At 35.2% G+C, this 18,863-nt stretch overlaps 1 protein-coding gene across 3 annotated transcripts in view; it reads right to left on the bottom strand.

The window, feature by feature from the left end:
• TAF2 (TATA-box binding protein associated factor 2) overlaps positions 1-18,863 on the bottom strand; it is a 66,725-nt gene that overhangs the window by 46,626 nt on the left and 1,236 nt on the right. For all 3 annotated transcript variants that reach the window (XM_037502279.2, XM_037502286.2, XM_037502296.2), the window contains exons 3-10: positions 16,657-16,817; positions 11,345-11,463; positions 9,671-9,812; positions 8,107-8,338; positions 5,046-5,230; positions 3,589-3,702; positions 2,141-2,240; positions 389-474 (exon numbers count right to left, since the gene is read on the bottom strand). In XM_037502279.2, coding sequence (XP_037358176.1) covers positions 389-474; positions 2,141-2,240; positions 3,589-3,702; positions 5,046-5,230; positions 8,107-8,338; positions 9,671-9,812; positions 11,345-11,463; positions 16,657-16,817 — 1,139 coding nt within the window. The remainder of the gene's footprint in view (positions 1-388; positions 475-2,140; positions 2,241-3,588; positions 3,703-5,045; positions 5,231-8,106; positions 8,339-9,670; positions 9,813-11,344; positions 11,464-16,656; positions 16,818-18,863) is intronic.

The raw sequence follows: 18,863 nt of genomic DNA, 5'->3' as shown, positions 1-18,863 counted from the left end.
AAAATAATAATAAGTATAAACAGACATCATGATGCTGAAATTTATCTACTCAAACACACACACACAATCAATGGCATATAAACAAAATACCTGTTTCCATTATTTTAAAACTTTTTTAAGAAAAGTATGATATAACTGGATTAGGAAATAAACATAGAAAAATGGAAAACCTTATACTTTTTAAGTAATTTTTTTTTAAATCTATCAGGTGATAAAAACAGTACAGCATTGAGAGTAGTAATGGGAATATTGCCAGTGTCTGTGGCCTCAACATTATTTTATATTATTATATTGCTCCTTGGCCTGGTGAATCTCAACATACATACAAATGGTCCTAATAGTTACATCATGAAACAAGGTTTATATCATCTTTGAACAATAAACATACTTGTCCTTCTCTTTTCCTCCACCAAATATGGGATGTAGTAAAACTCCACCAGTTTTTAGTTCATATGCCACGATTTTGTCTAGTTCCTAAAAGATAAAAATAGGAGTCACTGAAAATGTTTCCACATATCAAATTTTATAACTGAACTATGAAAATTTCTTGTTTCATGGAATAAGAATGTAAATCTCTTAAAATAAATGAAATATAATAGAGAGTAGTTTATGATCCTATAAACAAAGCAGACCACACAGCTGGCTAAATGATAGGGCCCAAAAGCTTTCTCAACTTTGTGACTTGAGGACTGGCCAATAACCTGGCAACTAACTCTTCCTAACAGCTCTTCCCAATCTCTCTGACCAATGGTCCAAGTTTCTTTCTTCCTTCTTTCTTTCTTAAGTACGTCACAAGAAAAATACACATGGAATCCCAACTTCACAAGAAGTACTTAAGAAAACAGGAATAAAATGATGTTGGGATTCCATGTGTATTTTTTTTCCTGTGTGTATTTTTAAAAATTATCATTTTAAAACTTCTCTAGTTTTCTCTAATATGACATAGATCAAACTACAAAAAAACAAACAAACTCAAAGTAGAAGAATAGATAATACAACTGTGCTGAAAACTCTTAAGTAGCTGAAATTATATATAAGCAGCCTGAAGTAGTAGTAAGAATCATAGTGAAATGATTAAAAGCAAGGTTTGAATCCTGGCTCTGCTACTTAGTAGGTATGTAACTTTAGTCAAATAACCTTTCCATGCCTGTTTCTTCATCAGTAAAATGGGGATAATAGCAGAGTAGACTTAAGAGGATTAAGATAGCTAATATTTACAAAATGTCTACAATAGTGCCTAAAATATTTTAAGTGTTGGTTTTTTTCCCTTCTTCTTTAATAGTTTTTAATATGAAAAGTGCACTCTTCTAGCTTTAAGTGTATGAATTCTTTAATAGTTAAAATCTTTTATAGTTACCTTTTGCCTTACTTAAGTTTTGGTGTGGATGATGAAAATATCTAAACCAGAAAAAAAAGGAACAGATGGAGAGATCTATTTAATGAAAATATTAATGGCTGAAGTTTTTCTACCTGAAGAGGAAGAAGCTAAAGCATGACATGATTAAAATATAGATGCATATAACCAGAATGGGTTAAGCAAAATATGGCTTATTTTTTTCTTTTTGGTTAAATCTTTAAATAACAGGAAAAAGATGTGACAATGAGAGAGAACACATATATGCATAAAGACTAGTCAGCAAGAACAAGCACTTACTATGTACCAGGCCCCATGCACTTGAACATGCGTGATGTCTCACAATTCCCTGTCCGTAGGATTTCTAATGCCATTACTATTCTCCTTTCATAGATGAGGTTTGGAAAGATTAAACTAAGTCACAAAGTTTGTAAATGTATGAGACAAATTCAAAAGCAATCTGACTCCAGAATATACAGAGTTACATTATAAATACTACTATCAGGATGTGGATATCTCTAAAGACTAATTTGATATGTAAGGAGCTTAAACATTCTCCTCCTAAAAAAGTTTTGAGACCCACTACCACACAATAAAACTAGATAAAAGAGACCATTAGTCTTTCTCAGTAAAGTGATCTTCATGTTGTCGGAAATGTTAAGGACTTTCAAATGGCAGTAAATATTTTATAATCTTTTAAAATAAAGGACTTGGTGACTTAGAATCAGGAAAATACTCACATGTCTTACTAACTTTTATGTGGAAAATGAATTTAGCTATTTTTACCTCTTTAATCCAATGGCGGTATTCATTAACACCAAAAGTTTTTTTCATCCAAAGTCCATAAATATAGCCTGAAATTCCTTTCAGTACCCATTCATCAGACCTAAGCAAAACACAAATTTCTTTTAATCATAAAAATTCTCGATCAAAGGCCAGAGAGGGTAACAGAACAGTGCCAGGTGTACTTTTCTGCCTTCTTAAAGTTATTATCAATTATTTGATTTTTCCATTTCCTCCAGTTCTACCTTTCCATTCATTAGAACTTTCATCATATCTGGCTTTATCTCAATTAATTATGAAACTGTTTTATAGACAGCTCCCCGGCCTGCCTGTGACTATGCAGGCGTTTATTTTTCACAAAACTTTCCCTTTTGCAAAGCAGCAGCAGCAGCTCTCTGCCCACCTGTGGCTATCAGGTGTCTCCTTTTCTTTTCTCCTTTTCCTAATAAACCTGTCCTTCTCCAATGTAAAAATAATAATTAAAAAAACAGCTTTATAGTCTTATTACAAGTATAATGTATCCATGCTGTGCTCTGTTCTGGCAGTGCTGTTTGTTTCCCTCCTGCCCAACTCTGCTCACACTGTCTACTTACAAGGAATACTTACTTCCCAGAACCAGGAACGTACTATTCAATTCTCAAAGTCCTCATTCTAACTGTCAATCCCATGCATACTTATCACTGAAATTCCAAGACCCCATGTGTAATTAATTGATTTTTTAGTTTCTTAAGAGGAAACACAATTGACACCATTCTTTCATTTCTTCACTTGCATATTTATCCTTTCATTTCATTTGCTTACTCAAACATTTTGCCTGCCATGGTCTAATCATTAGTCTTTAATAAAACTATAGTAATGTTAGGAAAATTACAAATCATGAGCACTTGCTCTCTGTCTTCTCCGCTCCAATAGGAAAGGAAAAGAAACTAAGATTCATGTATTATGTACAGTACAGAATGGTCATAACTATAAACTATAATCATAAGGGAGACCATGTATTTCTTCAAATTCATCTCAAGTTAATCAAAATGAAAAGAGAAAGTGTTTTACTCGCATCTTTCAAGTAAATTAGGATAGAGCTAGGTGATAGCAAGAATATCCCTACATCTTTATCATGACTGTACAGAAATATATTTTGCTTTAAACATTACCTTGACCATTGCCAGCTATGTTGAACACTGACATCAGCATTCCAGCTATACTTTTCTACACCCAAATCCTTATATCTATAGTATTTATTCAGTTCTTTAAGATTGTTGCTATCAAAATTTTCACTTTATTTTATTATAAACTGGAGAATTAACTGAACTCATGGTAGAAAATATAGGATGAAATTTATATTACCTAAATACAGATTAGTGTCTTAAATTAATTATCCAGAAGTAGGACAAAGTTCAACATCCACTATGAAATTCTTTTTCTCAGGAACTATAAACTTTGAAATTACTCACCAAGACATTCTGGATATGAAACATCCAAAAAACTGCTGAGCCAAGGACTGAGCTAAACACCTTCTAGTCAAAGGTGTCTCATCTATAATCATGGCACTGTGTAAAAGATTTGTGCTGGAATTTAAGAGGAGACAGTTAAAACTAAGAAATAAACAATTAGTCAAAATAAAATAGTCAATTTTTTTAAAATAATGAAATTTAAGTTGGACGTAAAAAGAAAAATCACAATATTTTCCCCAAGAGCTTTCATGTTCTTTCAAAATTTAACTGACACCACCCAAGTTTTTAAGCTACCTTAAAAACTTTTGCTAAAAGCAAGAATACAAAGTTTCCCATTCATTCCACAAAAAATATAAATACTTTTGGGGGTGTGGATGGAGAATCATCATTACTCAGAAACTGACATACTAATCAGAGACCAGACCTGCTATGAAGCACTCTTCTAATATCAATAATTTTTCCCTATTAAAAAATAATCTTTTTTGGGCCTCCCCGGTGGCGCAGCGGTTGAGCGCTGGGTTACGAAGCTGCCCGCGGCCTCTGCGGTGCCGGTTCAATCCCCAGCTGCTCCCTGGCCACCGGAGGAGGGTCCCACATGGCGCGGCTGCTCCCTGGCCACTGGAGGAGGGTCCCACATGGCACGCAGACCTCTCCTGCCGCGCCCGCTGCTCCCCTCAGCAGTGCACTTCGGTCCTTCTGCCTGCTCTGCTCCCCGCTCTGGCTCTGGTGAATTCTCTCACCCTCCCGCGCTTCTGACTGTACCCAGTGCTTGTATAAATAATAAATAAATCTTTAAAAATAAAAAAAAAAAAATAATCTTTTTTTGTTATTTTTTACTTTCACATATATCACCCATCAGATCCTTGTAACAACTACACTCTGTAGAACGTGAGGGCAATACCATTCCTGTTTTGCAGATGGGAAAATTTAGGTACAAAAAAGTAAAATAAATGACATGGAGATATAAAACCTCTAAAGTTGGAACCTTTCAAGTAATGAAAGAAATAAGAAGAGAGGATAGAAAAATAAGGAAAATTAAGTTTCCCCTCTCTTTTTTTGGTACAGTATTATTTTTTGGTATATTTTTAAATAGTGCTATTTTAAAGTACTGCTAGGAAAATAATCCTACCAACGATCCATATAATCATATTTTTATTAAGTGTATGAGTTAATTTTTTTTTGAAATGCATAAGCAGGAATGACACTACAAGAAATATGTAAAATACTAGTACAGTAATTGTGGAAGAAGATAATATGAGCATTTGGGGTATTTTAAAATTTACATCTCTATGCTTTTCTAAATTTGTAAATTTTAAAAATACTATATCTTCTACAAAGGCAATCATTCTAAATTAAGGGAAAAAGTTGAAAACATATCCTTAAAACTGATTACAAAATAACCTGTCTTCACATCATTACCCTAAATTCAGGCATTTCATATTTCTGGAGACACCAACCTAAAAATGCTCATGGAAGCATAGGCAGCCACTTCAACATAAGCTTCATCAATGAATACAGTCTTAAAACAGGAGTATGGGTAACGACATGTAAGAATTTCTTCATAAAATTCAAAAACTTCATGAAGGTATGATGTGGTATGTTTAAGCAATGGAAGAAGTTGGGGTAAACAAAAATGAGTAACCTAAAAATAAAAAGCAGAAAAGATCATTAATTGAAAAACTTAACTTTAATATTGCAAATCTCCTAAATATCTCAATTATGAATAAGGTTTCACATAAGTTCCTTCCCCCTTTTATGGTAAAGTGCCCAAATCATGGCACTGAAAGAAAATGCTGGTGTGATTAGTGATGTTTACTATTTTCAAAACATTATTTGTATTTCAGAAATTAAATTCTTGATAGACTATAAATCTGGGAAATGCTTAGATCTAATGAAAATATAACTAGTTCAAATTAAAATTTATTCTACATACACACACAAAACAAGATTTAACTTTCCAAAGTTTACTGTAAAGCTACCTTTGACTCACAAATACCTAATGTCATAGTACTATCTTAATAACTAATAGTTAATATTAATCATACCATCCTAACTGCATATAAAGAACAATTACTGTAATCATCCTTTAATATATCAACTACATATTGAAAACAGCAGGGAAATGTATTGGTCATTAGGAGATAAACACTCACAAAAGAATTATTAATTCTGATTTTCATATTAGTTGACATTCCACCTTGGACACAGACAAGCAAATGTCATGTACCTTCTTATCCCATATTATGAGTCTGTGTCAAATGAATGACATCAATCAGATAAAGATCACCATTACTAGAATGACCCATTAAGGTTTTACATAGGTGATTGAATATAAGTTAATCTTTTATGAATTGACCAGATGTTTGATAAGGTAAAGAGAGGACATAACAAATAGACTCAAAGATGGGAAGAAATATGTTATGATCAGAAAAATCTATGCAAACTTCATAAGATATAACAAATACAGCTGGGAAATTAATGGCGAAAAGATTGGAAAAGAAAACTGGGCCCAAAATCTAGAATAGCCTGAAAGTCATGTAAAAGAGTTCTGATTGGGCCTCCCTGGTGGCTCAAGAGGTTAAGACGCAACCTATGAAGCTGTCTGCAGCCTCTGCAGCACAAGTTCAATCCCCGGCCAGCCAGGGAGCAACCTACATGGCGCAGCAGACCTCTCCTGCTCCCCTCAGCAGAGTACTTTGGTCAATCTGCCTGTTCTGTTACCCACTCTCTCTGGTGAATCCTCTCACCCCCCCCCACACCTCTGGCCTGTACCCCAGTTATTGTATGCATAAATAAACCAATCTTTAAAAAAATAAATAAATAAGAGTTCTGATTACTGCTGGATTGTGCAGACAAAAACATTTTTAAAAACAAAGAAGAAAAATCGTCCCACTAGCAATATAAAAGAACAGAGTAGAGACTACCACAATAATGAAGGATGATTAACTATGTGTTATTAATAGTCAGATGACAAAATGTATATTAACACTCCTCTTGACATACGAACAAAAAATAATGTTCACCAAAAAAGATTCACATTTAGACAAAGCTACATGATAGCAAATTAACTAATAATGTGGTAAAAACTATTTATTGAGATAAAAAAAAACTAAGTCACAGGTTGTTAAGTATTCAAGAAAAATACCCAATTGTCATTTACCTTTTTCCTATACCCATGGTTTGGGGTGGGAGAAAAAAATTCTTCCAAAAAACAAAGTCGGTACTACTCAAATATTGATATTAAGGTTGATTTTTTACCAAAGATGGTAAAATTCACTGCCAATCTTATCAGTGAATACACTTTAAAAAGTTTTTATAAAGATAGCAAGAGCAGAAACGGTTCACAAAATATCGTATTTGCCATGAGTGATTTCATCAAATGCATGAATTTCAGAAAAGCAATTATCAGAAGAGAACTAGTTGCTTACTAGTAGTCTAAACCTTGTTCTCTCAACTTTTGCCCACCTAGCTAAAAGAAATACTGTTGAGATATACATTGTCACAATATAAGCCTTATATTTTAAAATAAGAAAAATAAAACTAAAAATTTAAAGGACTAAAAGTAAATAAAAAGATTCATCCAAATGTTACTTTTTATATGTACAGAAGCCAAGAGGCTTACTAATCAATAAATCACATTTTAACCAGAAGTCCATGCATGGGACATCTAAACACACTATTTGGCCTATCAATTAGGATATGCTTTATGGCAGATACAGACTGGGAGGAACGTGTAAGAAGGCTTCACTGAATTTGCTGGGCAGAATGCCAGCTCTGCCTCAGCTTTTTCTCTTTTCTTCCGCATATGCTGAAGAACATTTTTAATTTTGAAATTCCAATATTTTAGAATCTAGAGATGAGACTGTTACATTCAGAAAACATATTCGGAATAAAAACACAACATTAGTAATGAACAGAATTAGTTACAGAAATCATCTATACTCTACCTAAGGTATACTCAAAGCTCTCTGGAATACTAAAATCTCTGTTAAAAAAAATCTGAAATTTAATATGACAAAATTTTGAAAGGAATTCAAGAATTCCTATCATTAAATATATCAGATAAGGAAAAGTTTTTCTTTCAGGATACTCAAAAGTAGAAAGAAGAATTAAAAAATTAGTTTTTCGGGCCTCCCCAGTGGCGCAGCGGTTGAGCGCTGGGTTGCGAGGCTGCCCGCGGCCTCTGCGGCGCCGGTTCGATCCCCGGCTGCTCCCCAGCCACCGGAGGAAGGTCCCACATGGCGCGCAGACCTCTCCTGCCGCCCGCTGCTCCCCTCAGCAGTGTACTTCGGTCCTTCTGCCTGCTCTGCTCCCTGCTCTGGCTCTGGTGAATTCTCTCACCCTCCCGCGTTTCTGACTGTACCCAGTGCATGTATAAACAAAAAACAAACAAACAAATAAATAAATAAAATAAAAACATGCCTCTATTTAAAAAAAAAAAAATTAGTTTTTCATTAATATCTTTTTTAACCAGCAGTAGGGTGGGAGGAGAGAAAGGAACAGGAAGATACAACTTACTTCATGCATATAAGGATCAACAAGTATTTCAAAAGGTCCAATGGCTAAGGAGATATTGGATGCAGCTGTTGGAATGGTAAGCATGTAATGGAAGGTCTTCTTCCTCATATCATGGGTATACACTGTCTCAACCAAATCTCCATTGGAAACAGCCACCATTGCAGCATCTACTGTAAATTCTAATTTCCATGTACATAACTCAGAGTATGAATCAACACATGGGAACCAAAATCTAGGGAAAAAGACAGTACAGAACATACCTTGAGATTTGAACATACATTTGTTTTCGCCATATACAGCCTATTTTAACATTTCTAGAATATGTACAAAAAGGAAACTTCAGCTATTTAGCTACTAAAGCCTTTTACTCAGTGTAGCTTAAAAGAACCTGAAAAGAACCTGATTAAAAATAGAGACCTAACATGGATGGAGCTGGAATGATGCTAAGTGAAACACGCCAGAGGAGAAACATAAATACCAGATGGTGTCACTTATATGTGGAATATAGAGAAACCAAAAGGTCAAACCAACCCCTGACAACAGACAATAGATATGAGACATTCAGGAAGGGAGAGCTAGAGGAGGGAGAGATGGGGGAGGGGAAAACACAACAAAGTATCGCGAAGTACCCTGGGCGCTATGGTGGTGAAGGCACTATGATGACCACACGTGATGGGAAAAAACGTATATTGTCAAACTATTAACAAAGTAAAGCAATGGCACTTCATTAATTAAAAAAAATAAAATAAATAAAAAAGAAACCTATTTCCAAACATTATTTGGCAATATTAATATATTATGTGATTTTGCCAGTTCTAACCCTATGAAAAGGCATTGAATTTTTTGTTTGCAATTTTAAAATTAAAAACTTCAACTTGTATATCTGCATTAGTTTTTAGTAGTATATATTTATAGAAACTAAAAACATGGTAATCATTTTAAAGAACACAATATTCAGAATCTATTCCACAAGTTAGGAAGATTTTTTTTTTTACAATATATGATGTACTGTATAAATTCAAACAGAGTGTTGATAAAGCTAGACATAAGGTTTCTATTCAATTTTCTATCAATTCATATCCTTATTTATTATATGCCAGAGAAGAGGAAGTTGGGATTGAAAAGGAATAATAGGGGCTCCCTGGTAGCGCAAGAGGTTAAGATACAACCTATGAGGCTATCCTCATAGCTACTGCAGCACAAGTTCGATCCCCAGCCAGGGAGCTACCTACATGGTGCAAGTAGACCCCTCCTGGCTCACCCACTGCTCCCCTCAGCAGTGTACTTCAGTCAATCTGCCTGTTCTGTTCCCCGCTCTGTCTCTGGTGAATCCTCTCACCCCCTACACCTCTGGCCTGTACCCCAGTTCTTGTTTGCATAATAAATAAATCTTAAAAAAAAAAAAAAAAAAAAGAAAGAAAGAAAAGGAATAATAAATGGAACAAGATCCAGAATTGCAGTAGTACTTTAGGGGATCAAACTTGTACTGCCCATTTTACATTAAATACATGTATTACATAACAGAGAAAAATGCAATTGAAATATATAAAAGTTAATAATCTACCTTGTGGAATTTTGATACCCACAAGAGAAAACATGAGCACCTCTCTCTGCCATACTTCCCTCCACACTGGGTACCACAAAATGAAGACCTCCTTTTGGCTGGTCCAAGGAAAAATTGATGTGTATCTTTAGGACCTTTAATTCTGCAACAGATAAATACATACAAAGATTAATACATTAAAATGCATAACTAAGTAATAATAGTATATAAATGTAAGAAAGGCAAAGATTTATTTTGAACATAACAGAATTAAAGGCTCTGGTTTACATGAAAAACCACAATACCTACCCTAGTTCAGGCTTTCACCATCTCTACATCTATACTTCACACTCAGTTGCCTGGCCCCACTGGTATCCTAACTACACTCATACCCGTCACTGCTAGCTGTGTTCTTCCAAAATATATTTCTGGTCATGCCATGCCCTCCCGATAGCGTTACTAATAGTGTTACCTTAAAAATTTCCTAAAAAAAAGTTCAAAATTTCCACATAGGACACTTAAAGACTTCCAGATCCAAACCAAAACATATTTTTCAAATTTGTTCTTATTACATTCCTCCACAGATTGCTAACCCTAGCTGACTTTGAGGAGTATGGAAAAGGAGGTGGGAAGGACTATCCACAAATTTACATTCTGCATTTTTTTATATACTATGTTTTTTGTTATGTTTGACTTCTATATAATAAATATGTTGCTTTCATAAAAGAGGTTTTTAATCCGACCCAAAACACTACAAATATAACATACAACTATCTCTAATACCTGAATACACAATGATGGTCACAATGCCTGTCTCCTAAATTGGGCAATGCCCCCACACCCCAAAAAAACTACGAAAAGAAAACAAAAACAAAGATTTTCTTCCCTATCTTGATTAATTTTTATAAAGCTTAATAAAGGCGGAAGATTATGTTTTATTATTATAATGACAGTTAACTTTATACAGAAGCCAGACACAGAAATAAGGCATGAGGGGGCCTTTCAAATGGTGCAAGGGATTAAGTTTCAGCACTATGAAGCTATCTGCAGCCACTGCAGCACAAGTTCGATCCCCAGGCTGGGAGTTGACCCACATGGCGCAGCAGACCTCTCCTATCTGGCTCTTGCTCCCCTCAGCAGTGTATTTCAGTCAGTCCGTCTGTTCTGCTCTCCACTCTGTCTCTGCTGAATCCTCTCAGCCCCCACACTTCTGGCCTATATCCTAGTTCTTCTATGCAAAAATAAATTAAAAATCTTAAAAAAAAAGAAAGAAAGAAGGCATGAGTATTTCAAAAGTATGCAAAATGGGTGCTGAACTCTATAGTTTAGTCTTGACTCTACTACTAATTAGCAACTATTTACTTTCCTTGGACTTCTGATCATTCTTTTGTAAAAGGAAGGAATTGAACCACATGATTTTTTTAGGATCCTTACTGCTATAAAATATTAAAATACTAAACTGATTTGATATTCTGTGGGTTCTCAAATCTTAACTGCATCATTCAATTTTTTTATAACTTTCACCTTAAAAACAACAGTGAAATGATCCTTTAGAGAAAAAAAAAAGAGCTTCCAACTCCTGAATTATTTCAACTGGTTAATTTACAATTTTGACATCATTAATTTTCATGTAAAATTTCCAGTCATGGGGTCTAACATAATTTCATTGTAGTCAGTAGATAGCTGGTATTTTACCATCAACGTGTTTCCATAACTCTGATGGAACCTTGATACAAAGTTCTCCATTTCCTGCATCAGGATCCACAGCACTAACGGCAGCTGCATAAGCATTAGAAAAGTAATTGAGATTTCTCCTAGGGGGAAAAAAGAGACAACTTTAACAATACATCATGTATTTCACAAAGCACTTTCTTAAATGGTTCCACCATTTATTTCTAAGCATTATATCTTCTTATATAATACTTCAGAATGCTTTTTAGTCATCATGACATACACTATTAAACTATAAATATGATGGCATATATATTCCACATGCTACCATGCTGTGAGATTATTATGATTACTACATCTCTTAATTTTGGAATTCAAAGCCACTAGTTTTTTCTGATAAAAGTGTAAAAAATATATGTAGAATTAAGGAAATATTTTTTACCAGCCTAACAAATTTTTGAATGGAAATTCAAAATGTCTAAATTAAGAGGTCTGACAGAAATTATGATGTCTAAAGTCAGGATGTGAATTATTTTTCTCAAAATGTAATTCTGCTCACCTTCACTCCCTAGTACATAGCAATGTAAGCTTAATGAAGGAGAGGAACTTTGGGCTGGTTCTGTTATATCCTATATATGCCAGAGGATTTGCAAATATTTACTTGTAGTTACTTGGCTTTATTTCTCATTGGATGAAAACCACAGAGAAGTCTTATGTCTTATCTTGAAAACATGGAAACATTTTCCTCATCTGATATTCCAACTTAACTCCATAAAACAGCTTATCTCTAAACATATATACATATTATATTTCCTCTGGGAAATCAGTTAAAGGAATATGGAAGAAACAGAAAAAAACAAAATGCAAGGAATGGCAAGAACAAGAAATCAAGATCAAAGACACGAATACTATGAGTCATATTCTTGTGCATCTTTATCTGTACCATCTGGTCATTAGAAAATTCCACAAGTAATGGTAGTGACATTTCACTAGTCTAGCAAATTTTTTATTTTTAAAGACTTTTTAATTATTTAGGCATAGCAGAACTGGGGTGTAGGCCAGAGGTATAAGGGGTGAGAGGATTTACCAGAGAGAGTATGGGGAACAGAACAGGCAGACTGACTGAAATATACTGCTGAGGGGAGCAGGGGCGAGACAGGAGAAGTCTGCTGCACCATGTGATTCAGCTCCCTGGCCCAGGATAGAACTCATGTCTAGGTGGCTGGCAATAGCTTGACAGTGCTGAGCTTTACCCCCTGAGCCACCAGGGAGGCCCTAGCCTGGCAAATTTTTAACCTAGAGAAATTTTATATATTTTACAATGATTATGGTGGAAAAAAGGTCACTAAAAGTCACTAAAGAAAACATTAAAGTTATATACTCTTAACTTGACAGAGGCCTTTCCCCACCTCTGCCATCTCTGTATCTCCACTAATGTGTTTTAAGAACAATGTATTATTATGTTTCTTAACAAATGCAAAAGATTCTGGAAGTAGCTAGGGCCACAATAACTATTTTAATATACACTTTCTGAAAATTATCATATACTACAAGTAACATTACTTTCTTTGGTATACAAGTCTATGAGGTTTAAGTTTAACACATGAATAGATTTACCTGATTACTGTCACAACCAGAATATAGAAAAGTTCTAACATCTCAAATAAGGCTTGTTCTATACAGTATGTCTTTGAAATTCATCCAGGCACCAGTAATTTGTTCCTTTCATACTTAATAGTATTCCATTATATAGATTGTACCACAGATTGTTTATTCATTCACCTACTAAAAGATAGGTTGTTTCTAGGTTGTGGTTATCACTGCTGTGAATATTTGTGTATAGGGTTTAATGTGAATATAATCTTCATTTCTGTAGTACAAACCTGCAAGAAAGGGCCTGCTGAGTCACAGGGTAAACGTATGTTCAATTTTGTACCAATTTGCCAGATTGTTTTCCAGAATGGCTATAACATATTCTGCACTCTGAATAGCAATATATGAAAGTGCCAGTTGCTCCATCTTTGCCAGCACTTAATTAAGACACCATTCTTTTTTTTTTTTTTAAGATTTATTTATTTATGCATACAAGAGTTGGGGTACAGCCCAGAGCTTGGGGTTGGGGGTGGGGCGGTGAGAGGATTCACCAGAGACAGAGCGGGGAATAGAACAAACAGACCAACTGAAATACACTGCTGAGGGGAGCAGCAGGCAAGACAGGGGAGGTCTGCCTCACCATGTGGGTTGCTCCCTGGCCAGCCGGGGATTGAACTCATGCTGTAGAGGCTGCGGATTGCTTCACAGTGTGGTGCTTAACCCCTTGCCCCACCAGGGAGGCCCCACCATTCATTTTTAAAGACTATTTTGTATGCATATAGATTGTAACTTGTTTTCAACAAAATTTAAAAACATGAAATTTGAGACTGCTTGAAGAAATTGTATCTTGCTCAATTTATCCGTAAAATTCTAAAATGAAAAATTGTTGCAGAAAAAACTCAAATTTAAACATTACATATTAAACTGATTAGTTTTTTATGGGAAATTATTCTCACTTAATCCCCTCATCTCCTGAGAAAAATTAGAGTGGGCCAAATAAAATGGTGAGTCATTATAAATGGAACTTTGGGAAGTTGGTTATGAATTAAATCTTCTGAGGGTTTGGATTCCAGTGTTTTCTATCATAACATGAATCAAATATGTTTCCTTTCAAAATAACCTCATAAAAGTGAAAAATTACAGGGTGGGATTATGTGTTTTCAATTTTCAGAATGATGAGGACTGTAAAATATTAATGTGCCCTGGCCCTATAACCACCATGGTCCCCAAAGTCTAGTCCTTCTCATTGAAACAAAGCTTAAATGTGAAAAGTGGGATAGTGAAAAAATTTTAAATTAAGGCAATGAAAACAATTTATTCTGAGAACCATTGTAACCATCCACATTTAATTAAAATAATCTGTTAGTTCTTTGTCACAGAAAGAACATGTGATTCTTAAGATATAGGTGCAGATTTTCCAAAACATGATACAAATGCTTGGAAACTTTCTATTTTAAAAAATGTTCATGGTGGAGCCTCCGTGGTGTGCAAGGGTTAAGTCTCAGCACTATGAAGCTGTCCACAGCCACTGCAGCATGAGTTTGATCCCTGGCCAAGAGCTGACCCACATGGCGCAGCAGATCTCTCCTGTCTCGCCCACTGCTCCCCTCAGCAGTGTATTTCAGTAGACCCACCTGTTTTGCTCCCCACTCGTCTCTGGTGAATCTTCTCACCACCTGGCATAAATCTTTAAAAATAATCTTTAAAATAAATCTTTAAAAAAAATGTTCATGGGGCCTCCCCAGTGGCGCAGCGGTTGAGCGCTAGGTTGCGAAGCTGCCCGCAGCCTCTGCAGCGCCGGTTCGATCCCTGGCTGCTCCCTGGCCACTGGAGGAGGGTCCCACTTGGCGCGCAGACCTCTCCTGCCGCCCGCTGCTCCCCTCAGCAGTGTACTTCGGTCCTTCTGCCTGCTCTGCTCCCTGCTCTGACTCTGGTGAATTCTCTCACCCTCCCGCGCTTCTGACTGTACCCAGTGCTTGTATAAATAAATAAATAAATCTTTAAAAAAAAATGTTCATGGAAGTATAGTATACATCAGGAAAGTACGCACAGTGTAAGTATCCCATTAGATAAATTTTCCACACTGAAAAACCTACGTGGCCAACATCCCAAACAAAAGAACTTTACCAGCCTCCCATTAAGTTTCCTGTGTGCTCTTATGATCACTAACCAAGCCTACTTCCCACCACCAAGGGCAACCTGTTATCCTGGCATCTATTTTCAATAAACAGCTTAATATATATATCTTTTTGTGTCTGGCTTCTCTTACTCAACATTAAGTTTATATGGTTCATCCACACTATTATATACAATTAATGGATATTCATTTTCATTACTGTTTAGAATTCCAACAATATGAAAACATAACATAATTTACCACTCTAACACTGGTGGGTTTTCAGGTAATTTCCACTCTTGACTATTTTGACTATTACACATGCTGCTATTTTCTTGGTGAACATCTGAACACAATTTTGTTTTGTTTTGTGAAATTTTTATTGCAATCTATTTCATTCTAATACCTAGGAGTGAGACTGTAAATCAGTGTATGCATATATTCAATTTCAACACACATTTTCACAGCAGTGTTTGAGAGTTCTAGTTACTGTACATGCTGATGAGTCAACACTCATTATCTTGCTTTTAAGTTTGATAGTTTACATACAGAAAAAAAAAAAAAAAAGCCAGCTAAGAGAAAAAAATCAGTTTCCAGAAATGGGACTAATACCAACATTAATAAGGATGACTTTTCTTCTTAAATCCTCAAAAAAATTTGATCAAAAGCATGTAAAAAGATTGCTTAAGAGAAAAATCTACCTTAACAGGTTTTGTTTAGGTGGCTTCACTGACTACAAACTCAAACTTGAGTTAACTATTCTTAAAGTAGTTGTTACAGGCTAAGGAATTTCAAGGCACTAGAAATATTGATAAAGAATAAAGAATAAAATGGCTCTACTGTTATGCATGTGCTGAACAGTCCCAATAGCATGAAGTATATGTCTAGTTCTAGGATCAGTACATGTAAGAAAACACAGGTAAACCAGAGAGTATCCAGAGAAGGGCTAAGAGAATAGTGACAAATTTGCAAAAAATTTTACATGAGGAATGGCTGAAAGTACTGAAATTCTATATCACAGAAAAGAGTAAACTTCGGGGAAAATAATATTTAATTAAGGTAAGTTTGTGAACATTATACCAAAATGGAATGCAGCTCAATGCAATGAAGAACCTTGGAGCATTCAGAAATAACAAAAGGAATCCTTTAAGATATAGTTAGCTCTTCAATTCAAGCAGAAGGTGTAGGAGGATAGGGAAAATTCCTGTTGGAAAATCTGATTAAATGAAAATTCTTAGAACCCTAATGGTAATTCTAAGTAATACTATTAAAACAACTAACATTGAGTAATCGTGATTGAGTTAAAAAAATTATCTATATTTCTTAACCATAATCGATAAGGGATCCAACCACTTATATATAGTATATATTGGGTTGTCAGAAAACTCATGATGTTTTTTCTTTGAAGAAGGGAAACATTAAAACTTATTGTGTGTGCAGAAGTGGCAATATTTATTGAGTGAAATTTTCAGACTGGTAAAAGCAACAGAAAGTATAATTAGAAAACAAAATTGAGGATCCAGAGTCTAATAACAATGTAAGAAAAATTTATAGAGAAAAGATATCCAATCATATGAAAAAACAACAATAAAGTCAGAGATATCAATGTTTAAAATACATAACTTACTGTTTTGATTCATTATGACAAACTTCCAAGGTTGGATCATTATAAATAAAAGCAGCTTCTAAGTCATTGATCCTTACTCGGTATATTCTACACTGTTTGCTGTTCAACTTGATTCTATTCAAGTTTGCAACTGTGGGAAATATCGTCAGTTCCACGAATCCCTATAAAGACAAAGAATAATAATTTCATTTTAATTAAGAGTGGTATATTTTAGAAAATATTTCTTTGATTTCTACTACTTAGACTATAGCCTCACCCCAAATTACTACAAACATTTAGGTGTTCTGCAAGTATGTTCATTTCTAACATGGCTGTCCTAGTGACTGAATGGGTGTGAATTAAGTACATTTTATTTACATATTTTATCTATTATTTTATCTTGGTGGTTCACATTCACTATCAGTGAAAATTAACCATCTGCTAGAAAAAAATTAAAAGACTCAGTACACTCAAGTAGAATTTCTAGCAGAAGAAGGGAAAAAATGATAGAACAGAAGAAAAATGAAAACTAGATTGGTGACTAAGAATATGGCCTTCCAAAGGCAGTACAAAAGTACCCACCGCAGCTAACAAGTATGAGTCTCTGTTCATAGACATCTCTTCTGTGGCCACATATAGTTCTACCATGTTAATCATGTGGGGATAATCTATCTGAAATGTGTTCCTACAACATGAGAGAAAGCTAACTATTCTTAACTCCACTGACCGCCACTCTCTTACATTAATCAAGTGGGAAAGACTGACTAAAGAAACAGAGAACATATGTTCAGTGATTTTAATATTCTGGGTTGAAAACTGTTGTACTTAAAATACAAAATATGGAAGGGCTATAAAGTGAACAGAAAATTTTTGAAAACTTATCCTATACAACATCCAACTTTTCTAGTGGGAAACCTAAAAATCATCCAGAACTCGGATACATTTTTCTTCTGTCATTTTGCCAGAAGCAGAGAAGGCAGAGAGAAGAAAGGAGACTCTTAAGTCATCCTTGATTAAAAACAGCCCCATCACCTCCCCGGTGGCGCAGCGGTTGAGCGCTGGGTTGCAAAGCTGCCCGCAGCCTCTGCAGTGCTGGTTTGATACGGGGCCACCAGGCGAGGTTCCCACATGGCACGCAGACCTCTCCTGACGCCCGCTGCTCCCCGCAGCAGTGTACTTCATCCGTCTGCCTCTTCTACAACCTGCTCTGGCTCTGGTGAATTCTCTCAACCTCCTGTGCTCTGACTGTACCCAGTGCTTGTATAAATAAATAAATAAATCTTTAAAAATAAAAAAATTAAAAAAATTAAAAACCAGCCCCATCATTTGCTAACTGTATGTCCTTAAAAATTCAGTGAGCTTTCATTCTTTCAGTTGATTTACAGAAATAAGGATTAATATATATTATCTACCTCATGGAGTTATTGAGAAGATTAAATTATTGAGAAGTTATTGAGAAGAGTTATTAAGTTATTGAGGAGTTAGTAAGAAGATTAGAAGAAAGTTTTACACAAGTACTCAATAAATGTTCATTATAATTCAATAAGTTCTGTTAACTCTGTTTCTGTATCGTCTTCACTAAAGATATCTTCATTCAGATTTCTGCTCTAAGTTACTTTGGTAACCTTTTAATGAGGCTCCCCAATTTTCATATTTTCCCTAACCAGTTTCACACAACACACCCAAAGCATCCTTCTGCAAGGGAAAAGGTAAATAATGATACGTAAGGAAATTAACAGAGAAATTTCTCAAATAAGATTAGACTTAATAAACCTTTCACAATCCTTACAAATCTAAGAACCTATGATTCTTATGGGGAAAAAAGCACCTTTTTATTTATTCATTTATTTTTAGCTTAATGTTAACATTATATACACACAGGCAAATATTTGAGAGGAAGTTTATGTTATCTTTTTTTTTTTTTTTTTTTTTTTTTTTTAAGATTTATGTACGCATACAAGAACTGGAGCACAGGCCAGAGGTGTGGGGGGTGAGAGGATTCACCAGAGACAGAGCCGGGAGCAGAACAGGCGGATTAACTGAAATTCACTGCTGAGGGGAGCACCAGGGAGAAGAGAGGTCTGCTGGGCCATGTGGGTCACCTCCCTGGCCAGGGATCGATCTCCTGCTGCAGTGGCTGCCCATAGCTTCATAGTGCTGTGTCTTAATCCCTTGAGCCACCAGGGCAGCCCTGATGTTATCACTTCTTACTTACAAATCTTACTAAG

This window comes from Talpa occidentalis, unplaced genomic scaffold, assembly GCF_014898055.3.
Source record: "Talpa occidentalis isolate TD23 unplaced genomic scaffold, MPIMG_talOcc4v2.1, whole genome shotgun sequence".
Taxonomy (NCBI): domain Eukaryota; kingdom Metazoa; phylum Chordata; class Mammalia; order Eulipotyphla; family Talpidae; genus Talpa; species Talpa occidentalis.
The sequence above is the reverse complement of the archived record's forward strand: the minus strand, read 5'-3'. Positions and strand labels throughout refer to the sequence as shown.